This window comes from Eriocheir sinensis, chromosome 10 (assembly GCF_024679095.1).
Source record: "Eriocheir sinensis breed Jianghai 21 chromosome 10, ASM2467909v1, whole genome shotgun sequence".
NCBI lineage: Eukaryota > Metazoa > Arthropoda > Malacostraca > Decapoda > Varunidae > Eriocheir > Eriocheir sinensis.
Genome location: NC_066518.1, coordinates 5,033,656 through 5,056,609, shown reverse-complemented (window position 1 = coordinate 5,056,609; position 22,954 = coordinate 5,033,656). Strand labels below are relative to the sequence as shown.

At 42.8% G+C, this 22,954-nt stretch overlaps 1 protein-coding gene across 3 annotated transcripts in view; it reads left to right on the top strand.

Moving 5' to 3' along the window:
- Window positions 1–22,499, top strand: part of LOC126996484 (serine/arginine repetitive matrix protein 1-like) — an 88,937-nt gene extending 66,438 nt beyond the window's left edge. For 2 of the 3 annotated variants that reach the window (XM_050856985.1, XM_050856984.1), the window contains 4 exons: window positions 1,009–1,115; window positions 18,298–18,475; window positions 19,565–19,665; window positions 20,479–22,499. In XM_050856985.1, coding sequence (XP_050712942.1) covers window positions 1,009–1,115; window positions 18,298–18,475; window positions 19,565–19,665; window positions 20,479–20,703 — 611 coding nt within the window. In that variant the 3' untranslated portion in view covers window positions 20,704–22,499. The remainder of the gene's footprint in view (window positions 1–1,008; window positions 1,116–18,297; window positions 18,476–19,564; window positions 19,666–20,478) is intronic. The other variant, XM_050856986.1, reaches the window with a different exon arrangement.
- Window positions 22,500–22,954: the final 455 nt, after the last annotated feature.

The following is a 22,954-nucleotide window of genomic DNA, read 5'->3' as shown; positions in this document are numbered from 1 at the left end:
TTTGCAAACTTTTCTGACCTTAAACTGACCTTGAATTTTACTCCTTTCTGCTCTTTTTCTTCCTCTCATTTTCTCTTTTTTATTCCGTGCATTGCTTTTCTCTTCTCTCCTTTCCCTTTTTTCTTTTCCTTCATCCTTTCATTCTGTGCAGTACTTTCGTCTTCCTACCATTTTTGTTTCTTTTCTTTATTTTTCTTCCTCTTTCCTCCTCTTCGGTCTTATCTTTCACTACATTGCGTTCGTCTTCCGTCCCTTTCCTTCAGTTTTCTTCATTCTCTCATTACGTGTATAACTTCTCTCCTCCAACCATTTTTGTTTCTTTTCATTCTTTTCCTTCCTCTTCTTTTCTCTCTTTCAGTACTCTCCTTTCCTTTTCCATTCCTACCCTTCCCTTTCCTTTCCTTTTCCATCCCTTTCCCTTCCCTTTCCTTCATCCACTCTCAATTGGTGCATTATTTTCCTCAGTCTACCATTTAAGAACCTTCCTTGACTTCGATTTCTATTCATCTCTAATTTTTCTCTTCCTCTTCCCTTCTCTCTTCCAGTACACTGCTTCTCTCTTCCGTCCCTTCCTTCCCTTCTCTTTCCTACATCCTCTTTCATCCCGTGCTTTACTTTCCTCTTCCTTCCGTTTATTTGTCTTCTCTTCTATTCCCTTTTACCTCCTTACTCTTTCTTTCCTGTCCTTCCGTTCTCTCGTTTTCTTTTCTTAACCAATATTTTCATTCTCTTCCCTCTCCTTTTATCTCCTTTATTTTGTTTTCCGCTCCTTTATGTCTATTCCCTTTCTTCCCCATAAACACACACACACACACACACACACACACACACGGAAATCACTCAGCAAATTAAGTCCAACCATTAGTAAGTTGACGGAATACATATCAGTAAAAAAAAATCTATGCACTTTTTGATGAAGAAATGCATTAACTTTCCCTTTCCCTCTCCCTCTCCCTCTCCCTCTCTCTCTCTCTCTCTCTCTCTCTCTCTCTCTCTCTCTCTCTCAAGCAGGCACTGACGAGGGAAGCACCGAGCGAAGCGTGTCTGTCTCTCTTGAAGGCGAGGAGGCCGAGCTGGTCTTCATTCACCTACAAGACATCACTCAAGCCATTGCCGTGAGTATCCTGAGTCCTTGAGTCACCCATTCATCCTTCCTTCCTTCCTTTCTCCTCTATTCCCTTTCCTATCTTTACTCTCTCTTTCCTGGTTCCTCCGTTTTCTGGTTTTATTTCTTCTTATTCTGTTTTTTCATTCTTTATCCTTCCCCACCTCGTCTTGCAATGCCCCTTAGTCGGCCGTCTTGGTCTCCTTTAGTTCGGTTTTTAGTTTAGTTTCCCATCTGTTTGTTACTTTTCCGATCAGTCATATAAAACCCTACCATCTCTTTCTCTCTTATTTCTCATCTTCTCTACCCTAAATACCTTCTTATGATTTATTTTCCTCCGCCTCCTCCTCCCATTCTCATCACTCTTTTCTCCTCTCTCTTATAGTTTCCTTCATTCCTCCACCTCTTCTTATTCCTTCAGGCTCATACATGCTTCCTTTCACGCTAAATATTATCCGTTTAGTTTCTTCCATTCCTTCTCCTCCTCTCGGTTCCCTCTATTCGTCACCCTTTCCCAGACAGTCCCAATGGGTTTCCTTCACAGTAGGAGTTTCTGAAAGCGACAGCAGCAGGCAGGCAGACAGGCAAGAACTTTTGGGTGGAGGGCGAAGATGTGGAAATGGAAATTGAAGAGTGACAGCCGTAAGGAAGCAAGACATGGTTAGGAGATGGAGAGAACTTGAAGAGAACGCAAAGAATAGGAACCGGACGAGGAGGAGGAGGAGGGAGAGGAAGAGGAGGAGGAGGAAGGGTATGAAGAAAAGTTGGGTACATCAGGAAGTCATAAAGAGGATGATGTAAGAGGTTAAGAGGAGGGAAGAGGAAATGAGGGAAAGAAAAAGAGGCTGGAGGAAGGTTTTGAAAAGGGAGTGAGGAGGAGCAAAGGAAGGAGGGTATAAAGAAGAAAATTAAAGAAAGGAAGAAAGGAGGAAATCAGCGAGGAAAAGAAAAATAACAGCAGGAGACACAACAACAGCAACAACAATAACAATAAAATTACAAGAAGGAGGAGGAGGAGGATAAAGAGGAGGAGGAAGAGTAAAACAAAAGAGAGACATTAGCGAGAAAGAGGAGCGAGGAAAATTAGACAAGTACAAATAAGAGACAGAAAAACGAGAAGACATACACGAACAAAGAGGAGGAAGAGGAGGAGGAGGAGGAGGAAGAGGAGGAGGAGGAGGAAGAGGAGGAGGGGGAGGAGGGCAAAAAATAACCAAAAATACATTAGGAAAATTAGAGAAAAAGAAGGAAAAGAATAAAGAAGAGAATGAAAAACCACAATACAAGAGAAGTAAGACAGAGAACAAGAAGACAAGAGGGAATAAAGGAAGCAGAGGATGAACACAAAGGCTCACAAAGGAAGAACAAACAACAGCAGACTTGATGGCCCTTACGAGGCTGTTTGTGACAAGCTACACTATCTAATCAAAGGTGGAAGATGAAGGACAGCAAAGGCGAAGGCTCCTCCCCACCCCCCCATCCCTCCAGCCAAGGAAAGAAAAAAAAACATGTAGCAAGGAAAAACTACATGGAGGAGGAGGAGAAGGAGGAGGAGGAGGAGAAGGAATTGCAGGAGGAGGTCGTGTTGGGCCTCACCTCATCTCCTACGTGACGCCTTTGACTTTCCATGACTTGCACCTGAAAGCCTCCTCCTCCTCCTCCTCCTCCTCCTCCTCCTTCTCCTCCTCCTCCTTCTCTTTCTCCTCCTCCGTTTCCCTGCCTGTTCCTTCCACTCCGTTCACGCTTCATCTCGCCCCGCCCTAGCCCCCCCCCTCTCTCTCTCTCTCTCTCTCTCTCTCTCTCTCTCTCTCTCTCTCTGGGTTTTAATCACACCAGAAAAGCGGAAAAGTGGTATCCTTCTTTTTCCTCTTTCTCCTCCTCCTCCTCCTCCTCCTTCTCCTCATCATCAGGGAATCACGCAAACCATCCTCGGACCCAACAGGAAACAGAGAAAAAAATAAATTATCGTACTATTCCCCTTAAATTGGCCTCACGCGATACACACTCATCCCTCGGGCGCTTGTTCTCTCTCTCTCTCTCTCTCTCTCTCTCTCTCTCTCTCTCTCTCTCTCTCTCTCTCTCTCTCTCTCTCTCTCTCTCTCTCTCTCTGGTGTTGGTAAAGCCACGCAATTTTAAGAAACGGCAAAATAAATCCGAATGTAGGTTCTTTGTTCCTTGCAGCGAGGCCTCCATGATTGTGTGTGTGTGTGTGTGTGTAGGTGGTTGATAGTGGTGATGGTGATGGCAGTGATGGTGTGTAATGATGCCTTTGTCTCACTTCCCCTCATTTTCCTCATCCCTGTCTTTCTTTTTCCCTTTAATTCTCTTCCTTCCACTTTTCCTTCCCCTCCTTCCCTTTTTTCCTTCCCCATTTTCATTCCCTTTTTTTCGATTCCCTTCCTTCAACTTTTTCTTTCCCCCTTTTCCTTCCCCTCCTTCCCTTTTTTCTTTCCCCTTTTTCCTTCTCTTCCTTCCACTTTTCCTCCCCTACTTCCCTTGTTCCCTTCCCTTCCTTCAACTTTTCCTTCCCTTCCTCCCCTTTTCCTTCCTTTTTTCCTTCCCTTCCTTCCTCTTTTCCTTCCCTTCCTTTCTTTTATCCTTCCCCTTTTTCGTTCCTTTCCTTCCCTTTTTCCCTTCCCTTCCTTCCTCTTTTCCTTCTCTTCCTTCCTTACTCCCTTCCCTAATTTCCCTTTTCACTTCCTTGACTTCTCTTTCACTCTCCCTCACTTCCATTTTCCCTTCCCTTCCCTTTCTTTTTCTTGTGGGTGTGTGCGGGAGGGGGGGAGGATGGGATGAGGGTGGTTTTGGTGGTGGTATAGTGGGAAATGGTAATGATAAAGGCGGTGATTGTATTGGTGGTGGTGGTGATGACGCTGGTAGTGGTGACGGTGGTGGTGATGATGGTTGTGGTGGTGGTGGTGGTGATGGGGGAAGTGACGCAACATCCAGCCAGCCCAGCATTCAGCCCACCACCACCATCACCACCATCACCACCACTATCACCACCACTATCATCACCACCACCATCACCACGATCACCACTATCACCACCACCACCGCCGCCGCTTTGTTTAACTTGGTTCTCCCTGAGCCTCGGAAACTGAAGCGCCAACACAAACAACTAAATACACGAAACAACGGACAATAAAATATCACACAAACAAACGACCCGCTGCTGCCGGAGCTACACACGCGCAGCACTGGCGAACCCCTTCCTTGTTAAACCCTGGATATGAAACAATAACAATGATAATAAAAGAGAGCAGCAGCAACATGAATAAGAACAAGAAGAACAAGAAGAAGAACAAGAGGAACGAGAAGAGAATGAGGAAGAAGAAGATGATGGAGAAGAAGAAAAGGAAGAAGATGGAGAAGAAAAAGAAAAGGAAGAAAAGACGAAGAAAAAGAAAAGAATAAGAGAAAGAAAACAAGAAGAAAAATAAGAAGAAGAACAAAAACAAGAACAAGAACGGGAAAGAAGAAGAAGAAGAAGAACAAAACAACAACAACAACAACAACAACAACAACAACAACAACACGCTTATCACCCAGCCCAAAGCGATATTATGCAAGAGACCCACCGAGAGGCCTCACACACACACACACACACACACACACACACACACACACACACACACACACACATGAATAATTCCTTTAGAGGCCACGATTCATTAACAGGATCACAGCCTCGCCAAAACACGGCGTCACACGTGCAACCTGCTGCTAATTAGTGCCATTCCTCGTTCGACGCCCAATTACACCTGCCGCGGGGGTAGCGACGCGTACACGCACACGCACACCCACACCCACACCCACACACATGCATGCATCTCTGTTCGTTCCTTTCTCCTTTGTTTGCTTTCTATATATCCTTCTATTCCTTCCTTTGTTGTTGTAATCTGGTCACGTAACAACACACACACACACACACACACACACACACACCTATTCTGCTCTTCTTGTTTTGTTTCTATATTTTCTCCTATTCCTCTTCTCCTTCCTTCTTTCCTTCCTCCCCCTACCACCTTCCTACTTTCCTTCCCTCTGTGCTTCCTTCCTTCCTTCCTTTGCTTCCCTCTTTCCTACTTTCCTTCCCTCTATGCTTATCCTTCTATTCCTTCCTTCCATCATTTGTTGTTGTAATCTGGTCACGTAACAACACACACACACACACACACACACACACACACAGCACTACCACATTATTCCTTTCTTTCTGTATTCCTCCCTTAATTCTTTCCTACCTTCCTACCATTCCCTCCTTTCCTTCCTCCTTCCTACATTCCTTCCTTCCCCATTTCCTTCCTCCGTGTGTTTATTCGTCGCTGCAATCATGTAATCCCATCATGCGTCTCTCTCTCTCTCTCTCTCTCTCTCTCTCTCTCTCTCTCACACACACACACACACACACACACACACACACTGGTTGCATTTCCGGGTTCTCAAACACTCGGCCTCCACTTCACTCGTATACCGCCCCGCTGCACCGTATTTTTCCGTTCTCTTCCATTGTTCACCGACGCGCCGGGCTGGGAGGGGTAGGATGGCATGGAGGGGGGGGGGGAGCAGCGTTGCCAAACTGTCGTACTTTGAACATTGTATTCATTGTTTTTAGGCGCCAAGACTGTCGTAACCACACAAACAACGATAGAAAATTAAAAGTCATCGTTGATTCTGCTAAATACTGATGGTTTTCGTTCATTTTTCCTATAGTCATCGACCAGAAACTAAGAAAACGCATTGCGCTGAGTACGATAATTTGGCATCGCTGGGTGGGAGTTAAAGGCGACACTCATCAACCGCTTTGTGAGCACGGGTGATTGATGACGAGCTGTCCTGATGAGCGTGTGTGTGTGTGTGTGTGTGTGTGTGTGTGTGTGTTTCAAGAACGTCTGTGCTGAGCGAGTGTCTGTTTCATGAAGTTGTTTGCCTCCGACCACTTAGTTTAGTTTAGTTTAGTTTAGTTCTCTGCCCTCTTCTGTTTGTTTTCGTGCGCATGACACTAAGGTTGGTGGATACATAACACTCATAGATAGTGACTTGGCTGATGGATGGAGGGGGGAAGGGGTAGCGGGAGCCGAGTGTGCAAGGAGGGAAGTGAATCAAGTGGAATTGTTAGTTTTTGCATGTTGTAGTGAGTTAGTGTGTATATGTTTTCTGATGGGGGGAGGGGAAGCGGAGGCCGAGTGTGAAAGGAGGGAAGTAAATCAAGTGGAATTGTTAGTTTTTGCATGTTGTAGTGAGTTAGTGTGTATATGTTTTCTGATGAGGGGAGGGGAAGCGGAGGCCGAGTGTGCAAGGAGGGAAGTGAATCAAGCGGAATTGTAAGCATTCGGGTCTTGCGGTGAAAAGCGAGTGTATGTTTTATGAGTGAGTCTATTGTGCTGCAGTCTTCCATGTCTTCCTTTATAGTCTATGTCTCAGTTCTGGTACTATATAGTTTTGGCATCCTCCATTGTACCTTTCTTTCATTTTGTCGAAACCCATCAGCCCCCAAGAAAGCCATCATCAGGACCGTTTGAGTGTTAAGTCGCCCACGCTGCACGATTGTGAATGTTGAACGCTACACCCAAAAAGTATTCACTGCACGAATCTCATACTTTTCCGTGAACAAGTGCAAATCGTTTTGTCGCCGCTCCCTTGGCTTCATTTCTCACTCCGCGGCAGCATGTGTTGTTTGCTAATGCTCCATACGCTGCCTGCACCTCCGTCAAGCCGCGTCACTGAGGTTAGGCGCTAGTTAGGCACGACAACCAGGGGCAAACCGTGCATGGGGTCCAAGTTGATGCCTGACGAAAAAAACACTGAACAGCACTACGGGCGTTACTGTTCTGATGATATGACGATGGGAGAAGAGGGAACAGGCCGTGGTGACTCTACATTTACGGGTGGATGGTGTTACGAAAGGGCAGTTAATTAGTGGTAATGTTTTTAAATTAAGATCGGCATATTTGTATTTGAACTAGCCGCACCTTGGTCAATACTGAATGAAAAAAAATCGTGGGTTCCTGAGGACGATTAAACTGGCTACACTCTACACACTACACCTGAAACGGGGAAATTACAGGCCTTTGTCAATGGATAATGTCTACTATATTATGGTGTTTGTTTGTGTGTGTGTGTGTGTGGGGGGGGGGGGGGTCGCTGAACGGGAGCATCGCCCTACCTGATTAATTTACTGCTTCCTTTCCTTCCTCTCTCCCTAACATCAATAAATATCTATGAATTGCTCCCTAAAGACTAGAGACTTAACGGCGTGCCTGAGTTACCAAGCCTCCGCGGGGAAGGAAGCTAAGCGCCTACCAACACCACATTAGAGTTCCCTTCCTAATTTAATATGAAAATCTCTCTCTCTCTCTCTCTCTCTCTCTCTCTCTCTCTCTCTCTCTCTCTCTCTCTCTCTCTCTCTCTCTCTCTCTCGTCCCCTCCACCTTCACTCCCTTTGTCTTCCTCCTCCTCTCCTCCCTCACACACACACACACACACACACACACATCACATCACATCACATAAATATATAATAGCCTAATAACCTGACTCACTTTCAATGGTAACACAGTCATCCCTCTCCCATGCCTTCTATATCCAAGCACTACAAGACATTAGCGAGGAGGAGGAATGAGAAAAATAAGACAAGTTAATAAAAAAAAAGACAGAAAAACGAATGAGAAATGCCGTAACAAAGCGAACGGTGTGTTTAATTATCTCACCTCCACTCGCAAGAATGAGAAAGTTTGTACCAGACGCTCAGTTGTCAGTCTTCACGCCGCACATAGTTTGTAATAATACGAGTTGAGTTGACGGTCGGGAGTTTCGCCTTTGTAGCGGCACTCCGTTATGTAATTCTCCCCTGTCTGGGCCTGTTGTTTTCCTCTTTTTCTTTCCTTTTTTTTCTCTCATCATCCAAAGTTTCTGTATTGTCATTTTTGCTTCTTCAATGTATGTGAAACGAGTGACTAACTAAGCAGTGCGCTGTCTTGGTCTTCCTGTCACTATTTACAGCGATATGGTATACTATCCGTTAGGCTCAGGCGGGGTTCTGTTAGTTTATGAATATTTCTTAAACGAGGCGATGATTGCTAGTTATTTTTACAGCGATATGGTATGATTGCTAGTTATTTTTACAGCGATATGGTATTAACCGTTAGGCTCAGGCGGGGTTCTGTTAGTGTAGATCTTTAACTAACGAGGCGATGATTGCTCGTTTTTCTCTATACAACGATATGTTACTATCCGTTAGGCTTGAGTGGGGTTGTTAGTTTATTGATATAACTAATGAGGCGAGGATAGGGCGTTCTTGTTAGCCTCTTCGCCGGGCTGCTCGCTAAATAACACCAAGCGACATGGATAAACCCAGGATGAACCCGACTCACTGAACGCCGCTCGGGGAAAAGCTTCGCTATTCTGAGAGCCCAACAAACGATCACCCGTCCACTCCTCCCACCATGCTTCGTAACGCTCATGTCAAGGGTTTCGGAGCCGTCTAACTACGCCCCGAAATAGACTGACAAACACATGGAAGTAGATAACTATGACCTGATTGATAAACGTAAAAATAGGTAGAAAACAAGAAGGCTGATGAACACAGGAAAATAGATATAAATAGACTGATAAAAACATGTATATAGATAGGAATTTAGAATAGCTAGATTGATGAACGTAAAAAGAGAAAAAGAATAAGAGATAACTACTCACCAAGACGTTCAGCTCCTCCCCACTCACAGTTGACAACCACCTCGCATCTTAACTACCACCACCACCATCACCATCACCACCACCACCCAGCCCCCTAACCACCTCCTCGTCCACTTGAAACCCGTGAGGCTGACCCAAGGAGGCACTCAATATCCTGCAGGACCTTGGGACACACTGTAGGACCTCCTTGTCACAGTATCCTTCTTCCATGCACCCGCCGTCACCTTCTTCCTTTGGCTAACTGACTTGTATCACTGTTTCCGCCCCCCGCCGCTAGAGGTCAGTGGTCAACGTTGCCATATTCTCGTACTCAGAACACTGCATTTATTGGTTTCTGACTCTCTTCTCTCGTACCCACACAAATAACGATGTTCAATTAAGGTTACCGTTTAAGACATTGATTATTGATGGTCGTTATGGGTCAGAAATCGGAATATTAGAATGTGGTGGGTTCGATACTTTGGCAACGCTGGTCTGGAACATTGGGAAGTGTCTCCTTACCTCGAGTTCTTTAATGGCTGTTATTTGTTCTTCTATTGATTGTTATGGCGTCGAAATGAAAGTATTGAGTTTATTTGGCACATCAACAATATGTAGTACAGTGTTTATCAATGTCTATATGAGAGGACATGATATTTTTCTTCACTCCAGCGTACATATTCGATTTTTTTTTCTCCATATTCATTGATACCACATAGAAATAGAAACACTGATTTATTTCTTAACAATATATAACATTTCTCCGCGTAATCCTTGTGAAAATTATTGTTTCTTTTCCTCTCCTCTTATTTTCTTTTTCCTCGTCATTGAACTGATATATTTACCGATATTACACCGGCCAAGATATAAAAACCTCATATAACTTAAGCCAAAGCCACTAAATTTAAGGTCACATCGAATTCATCTGTATAAATCCCTTTAAAGTAGAAAGGTTAATAGGCTAAGATAACAGTAGAAAGAAAGGAAGCAAGGAAGGAAGGAAAAGAGAAAAGTAGAAAAAAAAGAAGCAAGGATGGAAGGAAGGAAGGAAGGAAGAAAGGAAAAGAGAACAGAAGAAAGAAAAGAAACATTAGGAAGGAAGGAAGGAAGAAAGGAAGGAAGGAAGAAAGGAAAAGAGAACAGAAGAAAGAAAAGAAACATTAGGAAGGAAGGAAGGAAGAAAGGAAGGAAGAAAGGAAAAGAAAACAGAAGAAAGAAAAGAAACATTAGGAAGGAAGGAAGGAAAGGAGAAAGGAAGGAAGGAAGGAAGAAAACAAATAAACAGTTAAGCAAGGAAGGAAGCAAGCAAACTAACAAAATATCGTAAAAGCAAACAGATAAAATTACATTAATGCCAAGGCTATTCTAAAGGCGATAAGGGAATAATGTCAGACTGTGGAAAGAGAAACAATTCAGACTTTCATCAATGTCTCTTTCATCATATATAATAGTTTGTACACTTAGATAAATATATACTTTCTATCGGACACACACAAATCTAACTCGCTCTGAATTCTGACCACACACATCTAGGCTATATCAGGCATTATACAACCGGCGAAGTGATGTTCCCTAGACTTTATACAGGCAAGATACATATTTTCTCCTCATGTATCATACAGTCCGACACAGTGGACACACTTATAATAGGGCACACACTTATATCATGCATTAATACAAGTTAGGTGTCGTAGCCTAGGACTTGTTTATTTTTTAAACGTCGTATTTATATCAAGTATTATTTATTAACATTCATGTGGCTGGTTCGGCACTTTGGTTCAATGTTTGGGACGAAGTTGTCGAGAAGTGTTGGATTTGTTTAGAGTTCAGGCGACATTACAGACTCAGACGTAAAATGTGATATAAAATATATTTATTTTATTTTATCAACAAAACAAAATAACAAAAGAAAACAAAATAAAAACAAAACAATATAATAAAAAAATATAAAATATATAAAAAATAACAAAAACAAAACAAAAGAAAATAACAATACAAAACAAAATAACAAAATAACAAAAACAAAACAAAACATTTGTGAAATAACAAACAAAACAAAATAAAATAACAAAAAAACAAATTAACAAAATAAAACAAAACAAACTAACAAAACAAAATAACAAATCAAAGCAAATTAGCAAAATAACAAAAAAAAAACTAAATTACAAAAACAAATTCACAAAATAAAACAAAACAAAATAACAAAAAATAACAAAAAAAAATAACAAAAAAAAATAACAAAAAATAACAAAATAATAAAAAAAATATAACAGTAACGAAACAAAACAAAACAAGATCAACAAAACTAACTAACCAGGCCTTGAGGAACGGGTTAAAAAGGTCAAACGAGCCACATTTTTGTTGCGAAATACTAACACGACGTTGAAAAAATCATGCGTTGGTCTAAAACACTTTCTTTTTTATTCATATGCATTAAACATTAACGTAACACATTTGGCGTACTGCATAATACATTCTAGGCTTTACACATGTGAAGTAAATATATTTTTTCTCCCTTTACATAAGTTCAGCACTATATTTATCCCACACATATATCACATAGTATACAACATAACATACCGGAACCTAGCTTTGCACACTCATACATATACATATTTTTTCTGCATACATAAATTAAACACATGCATTTGATATTTTGCTTGTCAACATCACACATTAATCAAGTTACTGGTATCAGCCTAACTCTGTACACATAAATACAGTTTCTTTTTTTATTGTATACGTAATATGACATTTGAAAGTCTGCATACACATATATATCACGTATTGCACAACAGGTTTATGTATTCTACCTCTATAGCTACACACACACACACACACACACACACACACACACACACAGACACACAGTTCTCTCGCCTGTTTCAAAAGACTTTCGTAGAAGTTAAACTCTCGTAGAAGTTAGAAGAAGAAGGTAGAAGAAGTCAAACTCTCGTAGAAGTTAGACTCTCGTAGAAGTTAGACTCTCGTAGAAGTTAGACTCTCGTAGAAGTTAGACTCTCATAGAAGTTAGACTCTCATAGAAGTTAGACTCTCATAGAAGTTAGACTCTCATAGAAGTTAGACTCTCATAGAAGTTAGACTCTCGTAGAAGTTAGACTCTCGTAGAAGTTAGACTCTCATAGAAGTTAGACTCTCATAGAAGTTAGACTCTCATAGAAGTTAGAAGTTAGAAGGAGTTGGAAGAAGTTAGACTCTCGTAGAAGTTTAGCGTGCTTTTCATGGACTGTTTTGTGATCCTGGTGATAGTCTTACACGATCTTAGCGCAATGAAACTGTAAATTCACCCACAAAAAAACGGTTAATCTTCTCTGTGGCCTTCGGAATGGGTCGTACCGGGAGCCTGACAGGATTAGGCACATGAACCTTAACCGCGTACCAGCGACAGGCCATATTTTTGCCATGATATAAACCCCTCAAAATAGATGATGCATAAACTGATCACGAATGCATTGAAATATATTATGAAATGGTTTGCGGGAGTGATGATTTTTTTCTCATTTTTCTCGCTTAGAGGGGCCTTTAAGAAACATGATCCCCGCAGCTATTGGGTTAATCAAGAGTCAGTATTAACAGTCGGTGTAGAGTGGTCGGCGCATTTGCTGCAAAGTTCCCCATGGGCTGCATCAATATCTCCCTAATGACGTTACGAACCCAATTAAAAAGTTAGCTCAAAATGGATATGCGCGAGAGAAAGAAAAACACGGTGTAACAGGGTGCAAATTGGGTCAGTGTGTGTGTGTGTGTGTGTGTGTGTGTGTGTGTGTGTGTGTGTGTGTGTGTGTGTGTGTGTGTGTGTGTGTGTGTTTCGAAGTGAACGGGGAAAGTGAAGGAGATGAGAATTAGCCTGCTGTGTTTACCTTTCTCTCTCTCTCTCTCTCTCTCTCTCTCTCTCTCTCTCTCTCTCTCTCTCTCTCTCTCTCTCTCTCTCTCTCTCTCTCTCTCTCTCTCTCTCTCTCTCTTATCAAGTTTGCCTGCGTTGAGTCCAGCCTATAAGTGAATCATCAGAAGACGGGAGGAAGGAAGGAAGGAAGGAAGGAAGGAAGGAGCAAAAGTGTGAGCCCTGTGCTGCGTCTAGTATGTTTTAAAAGGAGAAAGAGAGCGACAGGCTAAAACAGAAGGGGTGAGGGCAGATCAGTGACAGACGAAGGACTAATGGATGAAAAGGAAGGAAAAAGTAATGAAAACTGGAATGAGTTGGGATTAGCGTGCGGGTTAGTGAGAGGCGAAGTATAATGAAGGAAGGGTGACACGGCAGAAAGAAGGAACGAAGACTAGATTGAAGAGTGACTGGTGTTAGGAGATGTCACGACAGTAAAGAAAAGCTACTAACACATGAGGCGAAGAGAGAAGGAAAACAAGGTCTGAAGTGTGAAACGAGAGAAGGAATGAAAACTGGACTGATGAGTGATTGAGTGATTGACGTCAAAATATATCACGAAAGTAAACAAAAGCTACTGTCACATGAGGCAAAGAAAGAAGGAAAGAAAACAAGGCAGTGAGAAACCGTTTGAAGTGTGAAACGAAAGAAAAAAGGAATGAAAACTGGATTGAGTAGAGAGATGTGTCAGTGTTTATCAGGAGAGTAAACAAAAACAAATACCAATAAATAAAAAGCCAAAGTTACACGAGATAAAGAGAGAAGGAAGGAAGCCAAGGCAGTGAGCAGAGGTTTGAAGTGTGAAACGAAAGAAAAATAAATGACGACTGGACTAAGTAAAGGAGTATCAAGACACTAATAAAAAAACTGACACACACACAAAAAAAAAGCAAAAATTAAACAAGATAAACATAGTAGGAAGACAAGACTTGTGAGCAGAGATTTGTGGTCTTAAAAGAAAGAAAAAAAGAAAAATGGACTGAGTAAATTTGCGTCTTGGAGGATATCAGAAAGTAAACAAAACTTCCCGCCAAACGAGGTAAGGAGAGAAGGAAGAAAAGGCCGAGAGCAGAAGTTGCTGTGAGAGGAGGAAGGAAGGGAGACACGGGAGTAAGCTAAGAGCAGGTACGCATGTTAGTGTCAAGACTATATTAGGGAGGACGGGAGACAACGAAGTGAGGCGTTTTAGTGTCAAAGGAGATAAATGAATCCAGAGGGCATGACAGTACACAAAGGGCAGGTTAGTGGAGGACAGAATATAGTAGGAAGGAGTTGAAGACAGTAAGTAGACGAGAGAGGGATGGAAGAACGGAAGGAAGGAAGCAAGGAAGAAAGGAAGGAAGGAAGGCAAGGAGGCAATAGAAAGCAAGGTAGTGTATGACATGATATGGGAGGAAAGGATTGAAGGCAGTGGCAATAAACAGACGAGATAAGGAAGACAGAAAGAAAGAAAGAAAGAAAGGAAGGAAGGAAGGAAGGAAGGAAAGAAGGCAATACAAAGCAAGGTAGTGTAAGACAGAATATGGAAGGAAAAGATTGAAGGCAGTAGCGGTAAACAGACGAGATAAGAAAAAAAGAAAGAAAGAAATAGAAAAGAGAGAAGGAAGGAAGGAAGGAAGCCAAGACAGTTAGTAGAGGTTACTGACAAACGATATTAGGAAGAAAAGAAAGACAGAATCCATAAATTTGTGCGAGACGAGATAAAAAAAAACAGGCAAAACAGGAGGTACAGATTAGTGTCAGATTAGATACAGAAAAGAAACGAAAGAAAAAAAGGAAAGAGGGAAGATATACCAGTTAGCGGAAGTTAGTGGCACATGACTGAGATAAAAAAATAACGACGGCAAGTTAGGACATTAAACAGAGCACCTGCGTTATTTCTTCTTCCCTTGGGTCTAAAGATAAGAACTTACGTAACGCGGCTGCATGAAAACTGATTATAATTATCTCGGAGTGAGGTTAATCTCGCTGTTGATTAGACCTCTCCGGGATATAAATAGTAAATATTGGTATTTTATTTCTTTCTTCTTCCAATTAGTGACTGAGAAAATAAGAGATTAAATAAGGAAAGGCGAACACACACACACACACACACACACACACACACACACACACACACACACACACACACACACACACACACACACACACACGCACTTGCACCGCTGTTCATTAAATCCTCTTAAAGTCACTGAAACGGAAATATCGCCTTTAGATAACAAAGAAAAAAAAAAAAAAACGTTACGAGAAGATCCTTAGTAAGCCGTCTTAATTAACCGCAGCGACGAACACACACACACACACACACACACACACACACACACACACACACACACACACACACACACAGTTTTCTTTCAAGCTCACTGTCTATTTTTTTTCATTCTCTCTCTCTTCTTTTTTATAATGGACGTTGCCGCCGACCTTCCATCCCTCCATCCTGCCTTCCTGGAATTCTTGATACGCAGAACTGTTTGTTAATATTATAATCTATTATCCTCATTTCTGCCATCGTCATTATCGCTATTCGTGTTGTTGTTGTTGTTGTTGGAGAGAGAGAGAGAGAGAGAGAGAGAGAGAGAGAGAGAGAGAGAGAGAGAGAGAGAGAGAGAATGGTACAATACGTTTTAGGCAGAACAAAGGAAGAGGAAAAATATTTAATGCAGAATATGAGAAAGCGAATGACAGATAAATAGAGAGAGAGATAAATGGATAAATCGAGAGAGAGAGAGAGAGAGAGAGAGAGAGAGAGAGAGAGAGAGAGAGAGAGAGAGAGAGAGAGAGAGAGAGAGAGAGAGAGAGAGAGAGAGAGAGAGAGAGAGAGAAGAGAAGAGAAGAGAAGAGAAGAGAAGAGAAGAGAAAGAGCGAAAATAAAAAAATAAAAGAGAAAAGGAAGAGAAAATTAAAGAAGAAAAAGAAAAAAGGAGAAGAAAAAAGAAAAACAAGAGAAAAGAGAAGAAGAGAGAGAGAGAGAGAGAGAGAGAGAGAGAGAGAGAGAGAGAGAGAGAGAGAGAGAGAGAGAGAGAGTAATGAGTCACGCAGGACTATCAGCGCGCGCCACTCCCTTCCGCCGCCCACGCCGCCTCGACACGAACACGAGATTCAAGTCAACGGTTCGTCTTTTATGTCTCTCCCGCACGTCGATTCCTGGAACGGATTCTCTTTTTTATATTCCATTTCCCTTCACCACCGAGGCGCCGATGTGTGTAAGATTGAATGGACTCACAAATCTGAATGTATTTTATTTTTAGTATGTTTTATTTTTCCACCACGATTTAACTTTTTTTTTCGTTATTTTCTTGATCTCTTTTTTTTTTTACTTCCTATTCTTATTTTTACTTGCAATGTCTGTATGTTTTAATGGACCCGTTAACACAAATGCACTTTTTCTGTACATTTGTTCTCTCAACACGATTTTCAACTTTTTTTTATTTTCTCTCCTACCTTCGCATTTTTTTTTCCCTTCCCATTTTCTTCACTGCCGACGTGTGTAAGTTTTAATGAACCCGCAAATACAAATGCGCCTTTTTCTTTTCTACAAATTCTTTTTCCATCACGATTTTTAACTTATTTTCATTTTTGTCGTATTCTCTCTCATCTCTCTGATCTTTTTTTTTTTCCTCCCCGCGTTTATTTTTATTTTTATTTTTGTACACTGCTGATTTCTATAAGTTTCCCAATGACCGCAAATCCAACACGCACCTTTTTCTCTTACAATATATTTTTCCACAACGGTTTATCATTTTTTTTCCTCTCCTTCCTCCTCATCTCGTTTTCTCTTCTCCCTCCATTTTTTTTTCACCGCCGAAGTCTGTTAACTTTTCCATGGACCCCAAAACCCGACACGCACTTCATCTTTTGCACGAGGTTTTTTTTTTTTTCTACGTAGCGATGTTTGTATTTTCCATCGCTTCCCATTTTCTCTTTGTGTGGTGTATGTAACGTTTTTCTTCATTCCTCTTTAGCAACGTTTTACTCCTCTCTCTATTTCGCAACGTTTCATTCCTCTCTCTCTTTCACAACGTTTCACTTCTCTCTCTTTTGCAACGTTTCAGTCTCATTCCTCTCCTTTCGCAATGTTTAATTCCTCTCTCTTTGCAACGTTTCATTTCTCTCTCTCTTTCGCAACGTTTCATTCCTCTCTTTTTTGCAACGTTACATTTCCTCTCTCTCTTTCGCAACGTTTCACTCCTCTCTCTTTCGCAACGTTTCAGTTCCATTCCTCTCTCTTTGCAACGTTTCCGGGAGCTGTGAATCCCGCCAACTTGCAACCAACCTTACGCAACCATTAGCACTTTTTCTTTTCTTTTCTTTTCACTGCGATGTCTGGAACTATTAATCCTCTTTCCTTCAGTCTTTCTGCCCTTCCGACGAATGTAACTTTTTCACTTCCAGCATTATTATTATTATTATTTTTTTTTTTGCTGTGTATTTTTGAAACGGTTCGAGGTCCCGCATATCCAAATCATACCTAAATTTTCTTACGCGCGTCTTTAACCACACAAGTAATCAGATCGAAAGCTACATAAAGAAAGCAAAGAAAGAAAGAATACGCCAATTTCTGGAGCGTTCGAGGACCCGTAAATCCAAACTAGGCCTAATATTTTCTTGCATCTCTAATCACAATAAGAGACAGATCGAGATACATAAAGAATCGAAAAAAAGAAAAACGCCTTGGAAATACGAGAAAGAAATATGTGTTGGGGACCCGCAAATCCAAACTAGGCCTAATATTTTCTTGTATCTCTAATCACAATAAGAGACAGATCGAGATACATAAAGGAACGAAAGAAAGAAATACGCCTTGGAAATACGAGAAAGATATATGTGTTGGGGACCCGCAAATCCAAACCAGGCCTAAAATTTTGTCACTTTTTTTCTTTTACCCCCCAAGAGGACAGATCGAGAGCTGCACAAAGAATATAATAGCAAGGAAGAAAGAAAAAGACACCCGTAACATGCTATACCTTGCAAACCCAGCACTCTAATTGTCTCCCTCACACACTTAATTACGGTTGACGGTGATTGTGTCTCTCCAAATCACGCCCTGAATTTTCTCACTTGCTTATTTAACCACAAAATGAGACGCATCGAGAACTAAAAAAAGGAAACGAAAGACAAATATCCACTACATGGTCGTCCTTGCAACTCCATCCCTTTAACAGTCTCTTAAGGGGATATTACACTGGGCAAATTTTCCGTGGATCTTCAGTCAAACCACGATTTCCGCTGGCGTTGCTCTCAATTGTTTGTTGTTATTGCTGATGATGATGATGGTGAGTAATACCGTCGTCCTTCAGTGAAATCTACCGTAGCTTTGGAAGATCGTGGACACGTCAGAAAACCACGCAAATATGAGAACCACGCCAGCGGAAATCGTGGTTTGACTGAAGACCCACGGAAAATTTGCCCAGTGTTTTGTTTTTTTTACATTAAAGGAGGCAGCTCAAGGGCACAAGAAAAGGAAGCAATAATAAAAAAAAGCCCGCTACTCGCTGCTCCTAAAAAAAAAAGAATCAAAAAAGGAGGCCGAAAGAGAGGTCAATTTCGGGAGCCCCTTTAGTCTCCTTTCATACAGCTGACAGAGTGTGTTTCTCTCTCTCTCCGTGGGCAGCGGGAGGGCCACGCTGACGGCTGGGTGGTCCTGTACAGCATCAGCGACAGGGAGAGCTTCAAGGCGGCCTCCACGGGGCTCGGCAAAGTATGGTCGCTCGGGCACGTCACCAACCGAGCCGTCATCCTCGTCGGGAACAAGACTGACCTCGAGCGAACCAGAGTCGTCACCACGGCAGGTAAAGTAGATAGATAGATAGATAGATAGATAAATTGATAGATATTTGAATAGACAGACAAACAGAAATGTATAGTAGAGATAAATAAAGACATTCAGAGACAAAAAATAAGAGAATGAGGCAGAAACAGACAGACAGACAGACGGAGGATAGAAAGACGGGAATACAGAGCCAAACTAACAAACAGGAAGAGTAAGAGAGAGAGAGAGAGAGAGAGAGAGAGAGAGAGAGAGAGAGAGAGAGAGAGAGAGAGAGAGAGAGAGAGAGAGAGAGAGAGAGAGAGAGAGAGAGAGAGAGAGAGAGAGAGAGAGAGAGAGAGAGAGAGAGAAAAGAAAGGTAATTATGATGACTAGACGCTTCTTTGGTTTCATGTCGGGAGGAATAATTACCGCCGAACAGAACAGGTAAGGCCGAGGAAATAGATAAATGAATAGTAGATAGACAGATAGAAAGATATAGAGAAAAAGAGAGAAAAAAATGTTATGGTGACTAGACGCTTCTTTGGTTTGATGTCAGGAGGAATAATTTGCGTTGAATAGTAAAGGTCAGGCCGAGAAAATAGAAAAATCAATAGTAGATAGGTAGATAGATAGAAAGTAATAGAGAAAAAGAGAGAAAAAAAAGGTATTATGGTGACTAGACGCTTCTTTGGTTTGATGTCAGGAGGAATAATTTGCGTTGAATAGTAAAGGTCAGGCCGAGAAAATAGAAAAATCAATAGTAGATAGGTAGATGGATAGAAAGATATAGAAAAAAGATAAAAAAAAACTAATTATGACCACTCCGTAGACACTTCTTTGACTTCATTTTGCGGCGAAGAGGAAATTAGATTAGTCCGAGGAGACAGGACCACAGACTAACACGGCTTTTTTATAATTATGACCACTACGGAGACACTTCTTTGACTTCATGTTGCGGCGATACGGAAAAGATTAGACCGGGGAAACAGGACCACAGACTAACACGGCTTTTTTATAATTATGACCACTACGGAGACACTTCTATGACTTCATGTTGCGGCGATACGGAAAAGATTAGACCGGGGAAACAGGACCACAGACTAACACGGCTTCTCTCTCCCCCCGCCAGAGGGCCGTACGCTGGCCACCACCTACGAGTGCAAGTTCATAGAGGTGAGCGCCGGCTTTGACCACAACGTCGACGAGCTGCTGGTGGGGATTCTGACGCAGGTGTGTTTCCAGGGCGACTTAAGAGACTATTACACTGGGCAAATTTTCCGCGGATCGTCAGTCAAACCACGATTTCCGCTAGCGTGGTTCTCATTTGTTTCTTGTTATTGCTGATGATGATGATGGTGAGTAATACCGTCGTCCTTCAGGGAAATCTACCGTAGCTTTGGAAGATCGTGGACACGTCAGAAAACCACGGAAATCTGAGAACCACGCCAGCGGAAATCGTGGTTTCACTGAAGATCCGCGGAAAATTTGCCCAGTGTAATAGCCCCTTTATTAGGTCCGTATTCTCAGACCCTTTCGGTTCTCACAACAAACATTTTCAAAGGCCACGACAGAGGAGATTAGTCGGGTTCAAATTCAAGAGTTTTTCGGGGTCATGGTGTAGGAGCCTTGTCAAACTATGGAGATTAATCGGATTTTCATGAGAGTTTTTCGCGGTCAGGCGTAGAAACCTTGTCAAACTATGGAAATTAAACGGGTTCCCACGAGTGTTTTCCGCGTCCATGGTGCAGAAGTCTTGTCAAACTATGGAGATTAATCGGATTTTCATGATTGTTTGCCTTGCTGCCTATCTATCCATCTATCTATCTATCTCTCCATCTGGCCTCTCGTTCTTTTTTCTTTGTTCGGAGCGGCGTCTAGCGGGCTTTTATGTTGTCGTTCTTGTTTTTTTTTCCATTGAGCTGCCTCTCTTACCGTAAAAAACTACCTATCTCTATCTATCACTCTATCTATCTATCTATATGTCTGTCTATCTATCAATGGCGGAGTGAGCATGGCGCCTCTCACGTGTCCTCCTGCCCACAGATCCGCCTGAAGCAGCAAGCACAGCCGGGCGGGGAGGGGTCGGCAGGCGGCAGCTTCGACATGTCCCCGACCAACAGCGTCGGGGGGAACAGCACCTCCTCGCCCACCAGCACCAACGCCGGGAAGCTGCGCCACAAGAACAGCTTCCGCGTCAAGGGTATTCTGAACAAACTTTTGAACAAGGACCGCAAGGCTAAGTCCTGTGAAAACCTGCAGGTGTTGTGAGGTGCGGCGAGACAAGGGAAAGGGAGGAGGGGAGTGTAGGTAGGTGCGGCGTGCCCTGTGCCGCCCCCTCCAGCAAAACGCAGCACAAAAACACCGCTGCGCCAAAGGTATACAGAACAAACTCTTGAATAAGGACCACAAAGTTAAGACCTGGGAAAACCTGCAGGTGGTGTGTGGTGAGGCGAGGTGAGGTGTTCCCCGCTCTTCCTACCTGTCTGAAGCCCTCCCCACCGCCCAGGTATATATACGGTCAGCGAGGACGAGGGAACAAACGCACAAAGAAGCACACACACAAGCGACTGACCCACCACCACCACCACCACCACCTCCATCATCACCCCCACACGCCGCTGCAGTCTCCCTCCTGCTGCGTGATGGACAAAAGAGAATTAACCGAAGACGTGTGTGTGTTTGTGCGAGTGTGTGAGTGTGTGCGTGTGTGAGTGCGTGGAGGAAGGACAACAGCAAACAGTGAGGTGGCCTTATTACGAGGGGAAACTTCATTAAAACACGATTAGAAGCGGTATAGAGTTAAGCCGGAGGGATGGAGGGAAGGTTGGTTATTTATAGAAGAGGTGGTGTTAGAGATCATGAAATCACGCTAACGAGGAGTGTTGTGCGTGACGATGGACGAAGCTAAGGATGATGAAGAGGAAAACAACAACAATAACAACAACAACAACTGATAAGACACACCCAATCCCCATAACCCTTTCCTCCCCTATCCCCCTCTTTTCCTCCCTCACCCCCCTCCAAAAAAGTAATAAAATGCCCCCTATATCCTCCTTCCCATCGCTTCCTTCTTAACAACAACTGATACGATACACCCAATCCTCATAACCCTTTCCTCCCCACCTCCCCTACCCCATCTTTTCTTCCCTCACCCCCCCCCCCTCCAAACAAGTAATAAAACACCCCTTCTACCCCCCTTCCCATCGCCCCCTTCTCTCACCTCTACCAAATACCTGTGTCATAGGAAGCACCCCTCATCTCCTTCTCTACCTCCCCTCTTCTTTCCCTCCCTCACCCCTCACCCCCTTATCCTCAACCCCCAACAATTAATATGACACACCAATCACATATTCCAACCCTCACCTTCTTCTTCCCCCCCCCCTCCTACCCCTCCCCACCTACCTCAGTCCACCCCGATATCAACTCTTTCAATAAGTGTCCATGGCTGGGTATGTGTTTTCTTGGTGTTCTGGACGTGATACATTGCCGTCTAGCGCCCCTCCCCCCCCCCCCCACCCGCCCCCCCCCTTTTCCGGTGGCGTGGTGTCCCGTGTCCGTCATGATAAAGTAAAGTTAAGTAAGAAATAAATAACTCTTCGAAATGTCAGTCAGTCGGCCTCCTCGAACTGACCTTTCTTTCTTGCTTTCTTTCATTACTCGTTGACTCTTTTAATTATCTGTCAAATGTTTAATGTGTGTGTGTGTGTGTGTGTGTGTGTGTGTGTGTGTGTGTGTGTGTGTGTGTGTGTGTGTAAATTGCTATGGTGAGGAACACATATTATTAGCCTGTATAAATATTAGTAGTGGATGTTTAATTTGTTTTTCCTCCACTTTTCGTCTCGTGTAGCCTTTTGATGTCTGTCTGAACGTGTAGTTAACTCAAGTCTTTTTATATGTACTGTTGATGGCACTCACTCACTCACTCACTCACTCGCTCGCTGACGTAACTTCGGCCGCGTCACTCATGGTAGGAATAATAATAAAAAAGATAAATCAAATCCTTCCTCGCGGTGACAGAAAAGGAAACCAAACAAGTATATATATTACCTCTCTCTCTCTCTCTCTCTCTCTCTCTCTCTCTCTCTCTCTCTCTCTCTCTCTCTCTCTCTCTCTCCCCCCTTCTTATTTTTCTCTTCATTGATCTCTTCCAGTTTGTGAATCGCAAAATACTCTTGTGTGTTATGTTGTCGAAGGAGGAGGAGGAGGAGGAGGAGGAGGAGGAGGAGGAGGAGGAAGAGGAAGAGGAAGAGGAAGAGGAGGAGGAGGAGGAGGAGGTATTTTCCATAAAGTAATCGTTGCATGAAAAGAAAAAAAATGGGAAGAGTGCGAGAGGAAGAGAGCGAGAGAGAGAGAGAGAGAGAGAGAGAGAGAGAGAGAGAGAGAGAGAGAGAGAGAGAGAGAGAGAGAGAGAGAGAGAGAGAGAATACACCCACCCACACACACACACACACACACACACACACACACACTAAAAAGATAATATTTACGAAGACAAGCACATCCCGTTCCTCCTTCCGTT